Below are 12,282 nucleotides of genomic sequence, written 5' to 3'. Positions count from 1 at the left end.
TTCCCTCTCCCCCATCCCCTAAGTCTCAGGTCACCACCATTCTACTCTTTGCTTCTATGAATCCAATTGTTTTATAGGCTCCACATTTAAATGAGATCATGGACTATTTGTCTTTCTGTGTGTGGCTTATTTCACTGAGCACAGTGACATCTTCCAGATTCATCCATGTTGTTACAAATGACAGAATTCCTTTTTTTTTTTTTTAAGGCTGAACAGTATTTCATTGTGTAACTACACCACTTCTCTTCATTTATCACTTATGGACTCTTAAGTTGATTCTGTATTTTGGCTGTTGAATAGTGATGCAGTAAACATGAGAATGCAGATGTCTCTTCTATACACTGATTTTGTATCCTCTGGACATATTCTGAAAAATGGCAGTCCCACAGTGTAAAAGAGTTGCTTCTGTTCTACATCCTCACCAATGCTTGCTATCTTTCTTTCATCTTTTCGATGACAATCATTCTAAAAGGTGTGAAGTGATATCTCATCATGGTTTTAAATTCTATTTTCCTAGTGATTAGTGATTCTGAGCATTTTTTTCAAAACCTTGTTGTTGTATGTGCTCTTTGGAGAAATGTCTATTCAGGTCCTTTGTTCATTTTTATTTTATTTTAAAGATTTATTTATTTGAAAGGCAGAGTGAGAGCAAGAATAAGAGCTAGAGGGAGACAGGGAGAGAGATCAATCTTCTAGTTCACTCCCAAAACAGTTTCAATGGCCAGGCTGAAGCCAGGAGCCAGGAGCCCTTCCAGGGGCATCATCCAAGCTGATCAGATGTGAAGGCACTCAGCTATGGCGCTGGCTCTGTACATTTTTAAATCAGGTTACTTCTTTTCTTGCTTTTGAACCTTGTTCCTTATATATTTTGGAAATTAACCCCTTATCAGACCTTTGGCTTACAAATATTTGCTCACAATCTGTGGAGTATCTCTTTCCTCTATTGCTTCCTTTGCTGTGTAGAAGCTCAAGTTTGATGCAATTCCATTTGTCTATTTTTGCTTCTGTTACCTGAGAATCATTGTCAGACCAACGTCAAGAAAAATTTTCCCATTTTCATCTAGCAGTTTTAGTTTCAGGTCTTATGTGTAAGTCTTTAATCCGTTTAGAGTTAGTTTTTTGCTTACTAAAATTTTTTTTAATTTATTTGACAGGTAGAGTTATATACAGAGAGAGAGATAGAAAGGTTTTCCTACCATTGGTTTACTCCCCAAATGGCTGCTACGGCCAGCACTGCACCAATCCGAAGCCAGGAGCCAGGTGCTTCCTCCTGGTCTCCCATGCAGGTGTAGGGCCCAAGCACTTGGGCCATCCTCCACTGCCTTCCCAGGCCACAGCAGAAAGCTGGACTGGAAGAGGAGCAACTGGGACCAGAACCCGGGGCCTATATGGGATGCCAGCACCACAGGCAGAGGATTAACCAAGCGAGCCACGGTGCCAGCCACTAGAGTTAGTTTTTATATACAGTATGACATGAATGATCTAGTTTCAGTCTTCCGCATGAGTAAATCAAGTTTTTCCATCACCTTTGTTGAAAAGGCTGTCCTTTCCTCATTGTGTGTTCTTGGCAGCTCTATGGAAAATCAACAGATTACATCCAGAGGTGTGTGAGTTAATTTCTGTGCTCTCTGTTCTGTTATATTGGTTGGTGTGTGTTTTTATGCCATTAGCACAGCTTTGTGATAGTTTGAATTCAGGTATGTGATGTCTCAAAGACTTGTTCCCACTCGAGACTGCCTTTGCTATTTGGAGTTTTTGTGGTTTCATACAAATTTTTGGATTTTTCTTATTTATGTGAAGATATCATTGGATTTTTTGATAGAGACTGCTCTAAACCTGCAGATGGCTTTGGGTAGTATGGACATTTTAACAATGCTGTTTCTTCTAATCCTTGAACACGGATTATCTTTACATTTATCTGTGTCTTCAATTTCTTTCATCAATGCCTTATAGTTCTCAGTACACAGATCTTTCACCTTGATTAAATTTGTCTAAGTACTTGATTTTTTCATAGGTATTATAAATGGGATTAATTTCTTGATTGCTTTGAAGATAGTTTGTTAGTGTATAGAAACACTACTGCCTTTTTGTATGCTGATTCCGTATTTTGCAATTTTACTATATTCATTAATTAGTTCTCAGTTTTTTGGTAAACTCTTTACAGTTTTCTATACATAAAACATCAGCAAACTTCAACAAGTTCAACTCTTCCTTTCCTGTTTGGACACTTTTTAAATCTTTTTCTTGCCTAACTTCTTTCGCTAGGACTTCTACTACTATGTAAATAGAAGTGACAAGAGTGGGCATCTGTATCTTATTCCTGAGATCTTGTTCTGATAAAATAATACACACATTCTTTCTTTTCTTCTTGTTGAATGACGGCAATTCTATTCAAATTAACTTACATAAAAAATTCACCAATACACATCTAAAAAGCTCACTTAGCTAGGCCCCCATACCCACAAATAATTTTTATTTACAGAACTTCAGTGAACCTTTCCAGACCACTGGAAAGGTAAAAGTTATTGGGGCACCTCTTCAAGGAGACCATGAAAACTACAGATCTCTCATCTCAGAGGGCTAGAAATCAGGGCAGGTCAGCTTCCAGTCAAACCTTCTTGAACTGCATTGAGAGCCTGTGTGCCTACACATCTAGAGACATCAGCTGAGTACATTAAGTTACAGAAGACAACAAATACTAGTGCAGTTTCCAAACATGAGTCCTCGGCTCAAAGGGCACAAAGACATTCTCTGGCCACTTGACTTGCTTCTCAGATGGGCAATTCTAGAGCTTGTCACAAGCTAAGTAATAGCAAGAATTCATTCAATGATACCGATTCCCAACAAACTTTAGAAAACCTCAGTCAAATGTAAATATTTTAATGTCATCAGGCTAGGGAACCCACAGATCATCAAATTATAAAAGTATCCTGAAGTCACACCAATCCCAATGACTTCTTAAATTCACATAATCCTTTTATTTTAAAATTCCTAGGTCAAAAGTTAACAGTCATGTAATAGCAATTTTAAACTATTATTTTTCAAAGTATGCAGAAGAAAAGAATCAAGTATGTTTTATACATCCCAAATACTTTAGTCATTCAGCAAACATGAACACCCATGACACAGATTAAAGCAGAAGTAACTGCTAACATTTGACCATTCTGACCTACAAAGAATGGTCATTTCATAATCTTTAACCCAAAACCAGGCACTTTCCTAGTTGCTGGGACTCAACAGTGAACAAAATAAATTTCCTGGCTTTGTAGGGAGCTTGTATTCTCTGTGTGTATGTTTGCAAGAGGAAGAACTATAGAAATGAACTACCAAATACATGACATTATCAGATGATACTACAAACTTTTTGAAGAACATGAAAGGTTAAGGGGTAGAGTATAGCAGAATGGTTGGTGCTATTTCATATGGGAGGTCAGGGAAAGCCTCAGTGTTATGACAACATCTGAGCAAAATCCTAAAGAGAAAGGGAGTAACAGATCATGCTACAATGGCAAAATCTGGTCACTGACATGAAAACTTCTGCCAAAAAGTACAAGAAATACTTCTGCTAAAACCACTGGAGTGTAACAATTACAGCCCTAATTAAACTTGCAACCCATCTATTCCTAACAAGCACACACAATCAAAATCATCACCGCTGTTATGGTCTTTATTCTACATAAAACATAAGTTTCATACATTTTGTTATCCATGTTTTCAACCAAGTAAATATCATATATAAGAACATACTTAAAAATAAACCACTTATTCTTACATCTTTTGAAGAACCTGGGCCATCACAACCCCACTCGTTAAATCTTCCACAGTCTGGCATGGTGCATCCACATTAAATGTCTGGATCTAAAGAGAGAAAAAGATTCTATGGTTAACTACATAAACATTACTCAGGCTTTGTGTATGCATGTGTGTGTGAGAGAGATGATCTCATCTGGGAGCTGGAATAAATTTTTAAAAACAGAATAGTTGGACCTTTTTTTCCTTTATGGGAAATTTCCAGCAGATTGTCATTGCTAGTTTTTCCATTGGTAAAAGAAATTGTGCTAGACATGGGTGACTTCCCAGCACCCATTCTACTTACAGATGATCAGTCTAAGGAATAAGAAATCAGAGTAACCCTCCACTACTGACTAATGCAGGAATAAAAAGGGCAAAGAAAGTCTGGACTAAGGAGAGACAGAGACAGAGACCCTCTGAGAAAGAAAAGCCAATCTCCTATTGATATGAATGAGTATGCTGTCTCAATCACTGCTAGTAGTCACCTTTCAAATTCTAAGGAAATCTCTCTTAGAATGATGCCAGTGCAGTGGGAGGCAGGAAGAAGGGGTAGAAAAAACTTGAGGTAAAAATGGAATCCCTGAATTAAAAAATCCTGAAGCTTCCTATTACGTGACACAAATTTCTCTATTGTTTAAGCCTAGCCAGGTCAAGGTTCCTGTTCCTCAGAGCCAAGATATTATTACAAGTACATGGAAGTCACCTTACCGTGGCTAGGTTATTCAATTCATTTTGATTTCAAATATATTCTGAACTAGAACTACTTGTGCACTAGTCAACAAAACATGGCTGAGACACGTTACACTTTTCCTAATCTCTAAAAATAAGTGAGGCCGGCGCCGTGGCTCACTAGGCTAATCCTTCGCCTTGCAGCGCCAGCACACTGGGTTCTAGTCCCGGTCGGGGCGCCGGATTCTGTCCCGGTTGCCCCTCTTCCAGGCCAGCTCTCTGCTGTGGCCCGGGAGTGCAGTGGAGGATGGCCCAAGTGCTTGGGCCCTGCACCCCATGGGAGACCAGGATAAGTACCTGGCTCCTGCCATCGGATCAGCGCGGTGTGCCGGCCGCGGCAGCCATTGGAGGGTGAACCAACGGCAAAAGGAAGACCTTTCTCTCTGTCTCTCTCTCTCTCTGTCCACTCTGCCTGTCAAAAAAAAAAAAAAAAAAAAAAAAGAAAGAAAAAGAAAAAAATAAGTGAACGCAGCTAACAGTAATTATAACCAGTAGTGTAACCAGGAAATAAACTATTGCGAATAGACAGACACAGTCCATCCTCTCGAAGAGTTTAGTGAAACGAAACATGTTACAGGAAGTATAAATAGCAAGCACAAAAATTAGAATTGAGAGTGGGATGCAATCTAGGAATGAAAAGAGGCTCCGTATGGACTGGGTGGGAGAGTGAGAACTGGAGGAAGAGATGGAACAGGGACAAAAGTAAACTGGTAAAAGGTGGGGCTAAAGGAAGGAGCATGCTCATGAAAAACCCTGTAAGTCATTTTTGGACTTTCCCCTAGGGGCAATAGGGAGTAAGCAAAGGATTTTAAGAGGAGTGTGAGGCCATGAGATTTGCAATGTATAAAGATCATACTGGTGAAGCCGGCACCGTGGTACAGCAGATAAAGCCACGGCCTGCAGTGCCAGCATCCCATATGGGTGCTCTGGGTGCTCCACTTCCGATCTAGCTCTCTGCCATGGCCTGGGGAAGCAGCTGAAGATGGCCCAAGTCCTTGGGCCCCTGTGCCCGTGTGGGAGACCTGGGAGAAGCTCCTGGCTCCTGGCTTCTGATCAGTGCGGCTCCAGTCATGTGGTCATTTGGGGAGTGAACCAGCAGATGGAAGACTCCTCTGCTTCTGCCTCTTCCTCTATGTAACTCCACCTTTCAAATAAATAATCTTAAAAAAAATTTAAAAAAAGATCATACTGGTTGCAGGACGATGAAAACACTAGAGGAAAAGAAGAGGGCCCCTATTTGAGTAGGTTAATATTTAATACAGATGAAGCTAAACTAGGTAGTGACAATAGAAATATTGGGAGTAACACTCAAGAACCATCTATCTTCACACACATTTTAATTTATTTATTGGGTTAGGAAAGAAGTAAAACTGCTGGTTCACTCCACTGTATCACAACATTTATAAAATATTTTTTTAAATAACTATTGGGGCTACTGTTGTGGCACAGTGCGTTGGATCTCTCAGTTTGCATCCCAGCTGCTGTGCTTCTTATCCAGTTTTCTGCTGATACAACTGTGAAGGCAGCAGAGGGATGGCCCAAGTACTTGGGCCCCTGCCACCCATATGTGAGACCAGGATGAAGTTCCTGGATCTTGGCTTCAGCTTGGTCCAGCCCTGGCTGTTTAGGCATCTCAGGAGAAAAATCAGAAAATAGAAAACCTCACTCTCATTCTCACTCTGTCTTTCAAATGAATAAATAAATCTTCCCCAAAAAAAAAATCACCAAAAAAATTTTTTTTGAAAGGCAGAGTTAGACAGCGAGAGAGAGAGACAGAGAGAAAGGTCTTCCTTCCATTGGTTCACCCCCCAAATAGCCACTATAGCTGGCACTATGCCGATCCAAAGCCAGGAACCAGGTGCTTCCTGGTCTCCCATGCAGGTGCAGGGCCCAAGCACTTGGGCCATCCTCCACTGCCCTCCCAGGCCACAGCAGAGAGCTGGACTAGAAGAGGAACAATCAGGACAGAATCTGGCGCCCCAACTGGGAACTAGAACCCGGGGTGCTGGCGCCGCAGGTAGAGGATTAGCCAAGTGAGCCGCGGCGCTGGCCACCAAAAAATATTTTTAAAAGAACTATCAACAAGTACAGTCTGTAGCACCTTCATATTTTATATAGCAGAGCCTTATGAGTAGCAATAGTTATAGCTGGAAAGGCGAAGCAAGTTATCTTAACTTGCTTTTACTTAAGTTACCTATTCAGGAGAGGTTATGATAAGAAAGTCCTTCTAAGCCATCCCCTGACATGCTAGAAGCTCAGTAAAAATTACTAAGCAAAAATGTGGAACAAATAAACATCATCTGCAGGAAGTGATTTTGAATTTTACCCGTACCGCCTCCTCACTGGTAAGGTGGTAATTATTTTAAAAGAAACAAGCACCTGTTCTCATGTTACACTTGCTACAAGAATGGCCCACTAAAACAAAACAAAACAAAACAAAACAGAACCTTGTAGGTGTGATTAGAAGGAAAAAGGCTCCTTTATCTCTGCATCAGGAACCTTAGCAGAATGCCCGATACCAAACAGGCCCTCAGTCAACACTGCTTCAAATGGAATGAACTAATTCTAATCCCCAGTTTTACTCCTAAGTTGCAGTGTAACCTTAAATGTATAACCTCAATTCTCTTTTTCAAAGGTACTTGTTGCTTTAATTTTTACTTATTTGTTTACTTGAATGGGGGAGGGGAAAGGAGGGAGGTAGGGAAGGAGGGAGGAAGCAGGGAGGTAGGGGGAGAGGGAGGGAAAGGGGAGAGGGGAGAGGGGAGAGGGAGAATCTCCCATTTGCTAGTTCACTCTCCACATGCCAGCAACACCTGGGGCTGGGACAGGCCAAAGTCAGGATCACTGCCTCTCAGGATGAAGATTAGCAGAAAGCTGGAATCAGAAGCAGAACTGGGACTCAAACCTAAGCATTCTGATATAATACCCACCCCACTTTCATCTCTCTTAGTCAGTTTTTCCATGTGAAGACTGGGGAAAAATAACTTTCGGAGGGGTATGTGGCTTAAGGACTGAACAAGAAAAACAAAGCATATTAGGGATTTTTAAAAGCATGAAGCAGTGCTCCCCAAATGCACATCACACACAGGAAGTCAGGAATCTATTTTTAACAAACCCATCCAATAATTCTCATGTAGCTAGGCGATGGTTTGGCATTTGGAATCCTCTGATCTAACGTACTACCAAATATAAGGATACAAGATTAGAAAACTGCTTCTGGCCAATTAGAAGAAACTATTAATTCAAAAAAAGCAAATAATTTAAATACTTTATTTCTTTTTTTATGACATATAGAAAGCTAAATTTTACTTTGATTCTTAAAAATTTATTTATTTATGGGACCACCTGCTGGTTCACTTTCTAAAGTGCTTACAATGGCTGGGGCTGGGTCCAAAGCAGGGCGTTGAGACCTCAACACAGTCTCTCTTGTAGAGGATAAGGACCCAACTACTTGGGCCATCACCTGCTGCCTCTTAGGGTCTGCATTAGCAGAAGCTTGAATTGGGAACAGAGCTAGGACTTGATTCCAGGCACTCTGATATGAGATGAGGGCTTCTTAACTGCTGGACCAAATGCCTGCCCCTACGGTTTCCAAACCATTATTTTCTCAGTATTAGCCTTTGAGCTGCACAGTTGTTCATGAGAGATACATGATGTCCACCTCTGGCTTTGAGAAAGAAGTAAAGTAGATCTCAAAGAAAATTTATCCCTAGAGTCTTGCTTTTGTGGTGACAAAAATGTTCTCAGAATTAGACACAACAATAACACAACCTTGTGACCATACTACAAAAGCAATAAACTGTATACTTCATTTTTTTTTAAACTGTATACTTTAAAAGGATGAATTTTATGGCATACAAATTACATCTCTCTCTTTTTTAAATATTTATCTTCTTATTTGAAAAGCAGAGTTACAGAGAGGCAGAGGCAGAGGAAGACAGACAGAGAAGTCTTCCATGCTCTGGTTCACTCCCCAAATGGCCACAACAGCCAGAGCTGAGCCTATCCAAAACCAGGAGCCAGAAGCATCTTCCGGGTGTCCCACGCGGGCACAGGGGCCCAAACACTCGGCCCATCCTGTACTGCTCTCCCAGGCCATAGCAGGGAGCTGGATTGGAAGTGGAGCAGCCAGGTCTCCAACTGGCGCCCATATGGGATACCAGCACCGCAGGCAGCAGCTTTACCCACTATGCCACAGTCCCTTACATCTCTATTTTTTAAAAAAACCCCATACCAGTCCTCTGAACTAACGCTGATGGAGTATTTCAAAATAATACAATACAACCAAAAGATAACACCACCCAGCTTCAAGAAGGTATAAAATTCTACCTTAAGGTAGCCACTCTGTTCATAGCACCCAACCTCCGCCTCCCTTCATGCCCCAAGTGTAGGAGTAAAGCATGAGACCACCTGGAATGAGTGTCCCAGAGCAGGAATTTTCAACCAGGGGTCACTCTGCTCCTGGAAGATAGTTCTGCTGTTAGCACCAGGTAGGTGGTTTTGGCATTTAGTAGAGGCAAAACCGTGTTTTAGGGCAATGGTTCTCAAAATGTGGCCCCCCCTATCACAAATGGTTGCAGGGCTTAGAAACGTGTTAGAAATACAGAATTTTAGGCCCCATGTCAGACCCACAGATTAGAACCTCTGGGTGTGGGGCCAGCAGTCAGTGCCACTCAATACCAAAGCATGAGAACAGCTACTCTAATTAATATGAAACAAAATCAGGTTTTGAGCCCAGGTGGTCTAACATCAGAATCTGCCCTCTTAGTGTCATGCTATATTGAACCTTTTTAACTTCTATACGCCAGTAATTTCTTTTTAAAAATTATTTATTTAAAAGGAGGGTGACAGAAGGATCTTTCATCTACTGGTTTACTCCCCAACTCTCCACAACAGCCAAGGCTGGGCTAGGTGGAAGCCAGGAGCCACGATGTCCACCTGGGGTCTCCTGCATGGGTGCAGGCACTCCAGCACTTGAGCCATCTGCTGCTTCACAGGTCTATTAGCAGGTTCAGAAATGGAGCAGCCAGGACTCAACCCAGCACTCACATGGATGCTGGTGTCACAAGTAGAAGCTTAAGCTGCTATGTCACAGCACCCTCCCTAATCCGTGATTTATTTATTCTCCCAACGGAGGACACAAAATTGTTGGTAGTATGGACTTGGCAGAAGACCAAGAGTGGGATGGGGACGATTCCACATAAGTGCACACTTCCTCATTTAATCATCACCAGTATGTCATTTAGAGGCTGCCAGTAAGTTACAGGAAAACATCATGGATAACTTTCAGTTGCCAGGTGTCCCACAAGGGCACTAATAAGCCTATGCTATGACTCAGTTCACTTAGCTTCTTGTCATTATCTGGTAATATTCTAGATACTCTTGTCTTCCAGTTTCTAAACGCTGGGAAAATGCAATCTTTCATGGCAATTCATGCACCATTCAAGAAATTGAGCTTGACAGGTGTAATAGCAGGGCAGACATTTTCTAACAAGTTGCAGTACATATGGGCTCAGAGGGTGGGGAGGAGAGGTACAATGAAAATTTTCAAGCACATCCTGCTGAACCTGCTTACTGCATAAACTTGGATTTGGAATTTAAGCTTAAAATGTTTCCAAGGGTAGTTTGTTACTTTGTCTTTTCTTAAGTATTCCTCTTCAACAAAAGTGTGGAACAAATGGTTCTTGGGCTCTTTTATACAATGGCAATTTATCTAGCATTTGGGGCAATGAGATTCAGTTCCACAGAACCACATCATGGGTGACTAAGAGTCATACCGTCACTTATTATTTTAACCATTCTCAGTGAAGAATTTCTAAAAGGTACTGTTTATCTCTCCAGTCTCAAAATGGTGGAAGCAAAGTTGTGACACTAGCCCAGACCGCACTTTCGGTTCTTGGGTCTTCTCTGCTGTTGACAGCTGTTTGGATTTGCTGAGTGCTGCAGTCACCCCCTAGCTCCCCATGTGCTAAAAAAAAAAAAAAAAAAATCACACAACCACTCTGAGTAGAAGCTTATGTAAAACAAAGTAAACTGTTCTAAATGCCAGTCTTTTCTTTGGAGTGTATCTCATTGTATCCATTTCTCCTACAACTGGTTTTTTTTTTTTTTTTTTTTTAAAGATTTCTTTATTTATTTGAAAGTCAGAGTTACACAGAGAGAGGAGAGGCAGAAAGAGAGGTCTTCCATCCGCTGGTTCACTCCCCAGATGGCCACAACAGCCGGAGCTGTGCTGATCCGGAGCCAGGAGCCAGGAGCTTCTTCTGGGTCTCCCACAAGGGTGCAGGGGCCCAAGGACTTGGGCCATCTTCTACTGCTTTCCCAGACCATAGCAGAGAGCTGGATTGGAAGTGGAGCAGCAGGACCAAAACAAGCGTCCATGTGGGATGCCGGCACTTCAGGCCAGGGCGTTAACCCGCTGTGCCACAGCACCAGCCCCACAACTGGTTTTGGAATTGTATTCAGCATTTATCTGTTCTCCAGACAGGAGGTACTAACAGACTAGATGGACATGTTCTGTTACCTTAGCCATTATTCATAAAAACCCTTTATTCAGCTTTCTATCCTGACAGGTAAAAGAGAACAAGTCCAGCACTTTAACTCAACTTTATTTTGAAACATTTCAATGTTCAGTTTAAGTGTTTTCAAATCTTGCTTTTTGTGTGGCCCCTGACCTCCACTTTTGTCACTGCTCATCTCTATTCTGCGGAAATTTTCCTCCTTGAGGGTTCCAGTGGATTTCAGTATGGCACTCCCGGACCTCTCTGCAGTAGGTAGTATATATTACCACCCCATGTCTTGACATTCTCTCAGATTCTAAATCGGTGCTTCCATGCTGTCTGGTTCTGTTGATAGCCCCTCAAAGTTTCCTCTATGATTCTGCCTCTGTATCATCAACATTTCTCACTCAAACCAACTGCACTATCATCTTTTTGCAAATAAGCTTTAAACATGTCTTTATTTCCATGACTTTTCTTGCAAGACTTTAAATGGTGCAGCACCACTTCAGATTCAATTCGTTTCCTCATCTTTTCTTTCCTGCTCCTTTTTCTAGCACTATTTGTACAGGATTTAAACCGTAAATCTAAAGATTCCCAGGCTTCTGTATACATGGTTCCCTCCACCATACCAAAGAATGGAGTAATGCTTTCCTCTCTCTCTGCTCTCCTCACTCTAGTCAAACCCTGGTACATTATGCAACATCAGTTTTCCTCTTCTAAAATAGAGCAGTGAGGAAGCCGGAACGGAAGAGTTGCAAGTTCTACTTTAGCTATGTATTACTGGGGGCTCTCTGAAGTCCCAAGAATGGTCTAACACAAAACGCGGTGAATGCATAGATCTCTACGGTTGTACATACTCTACGTTTCCGAAGACATAATGTGATGCCTCGACGGGGCCACGTTAAAAACCCTAGATTCTGCTTTAATCAGGTTTGTAGCAAGCTACCTAAGAGAATGCTTCTCACACCTGCACAGGAAGAGGGAGCTGAACTTGTAACCCCAGACTAAACAGAACTTCCCTCACGTTAGTGGTCTGTCTTTAAAACGAACACAAACGCGGCAGTCACCTCCATAAATACGTCTGTGTGCTATTCTAGAAAGGTCACCCGGCATGTGTAGCGATGAGTAAAACCCGCGCTCCCGAAGGGGGCACCGGGCTCGCCCCAGCCAGAGGGTGAGAAAGGCCAGAGCAGGAGTTTACTCCTAAACAGGCTGCTCCAGGCGCCGGAACCGCGCGCGCACACAGACTCTGCAAACGCCA

At 42.0% G+C, this 12,282-nt stretch overlaps 1 protein-coding gene across 3 annotated transcripts in view; it reads right to left on the bottom strand.

Moving 5' to 3' along the window:
- HOOK3 (hook microtubule tethering protein 3) overlaps positions 1-12,282 on the bottom strand; it is a 125,696-nt gene that overhangs the window by 112,421 nt on the left and 993 nt on the right. For all 3 annotated transcript variants that reach the window (XM_002720760.6, XM_051832317.3, XM_089325942.1), the window contains exon 2: positions 3,773-3,858. In XM_002720760.6, coding sequence (XP_002720806.1) covers positions 3,773-3,858 — 86 coding nt within the window. The remainder of the gene's footprint in view (positions 1-3,772; positions 3,859-12,282) is intronic.

Source organism: Oryctolagus cuniculus, chromosome 2 (genome assembly GCF_051225735.1).
Source record: "Oryctolagus cuniculus isolate XC-2025 breed Fujian yellow rabbit chromosome 2, ASM5122573v1, whole genome shotgun sequence".
Taxonomy (NCBI): Eukaryota; Metazoa; Chordata; class Mammalia; order Lagomorpha; family Leporidae; genus Oryctolagus; species Oryctolagus cuniculus.
The sequence above is the reverse complement of the archived record's forward strand: the minus strand, read 5'-3'. Positions and strand labels throughout refer to the sequence as shown.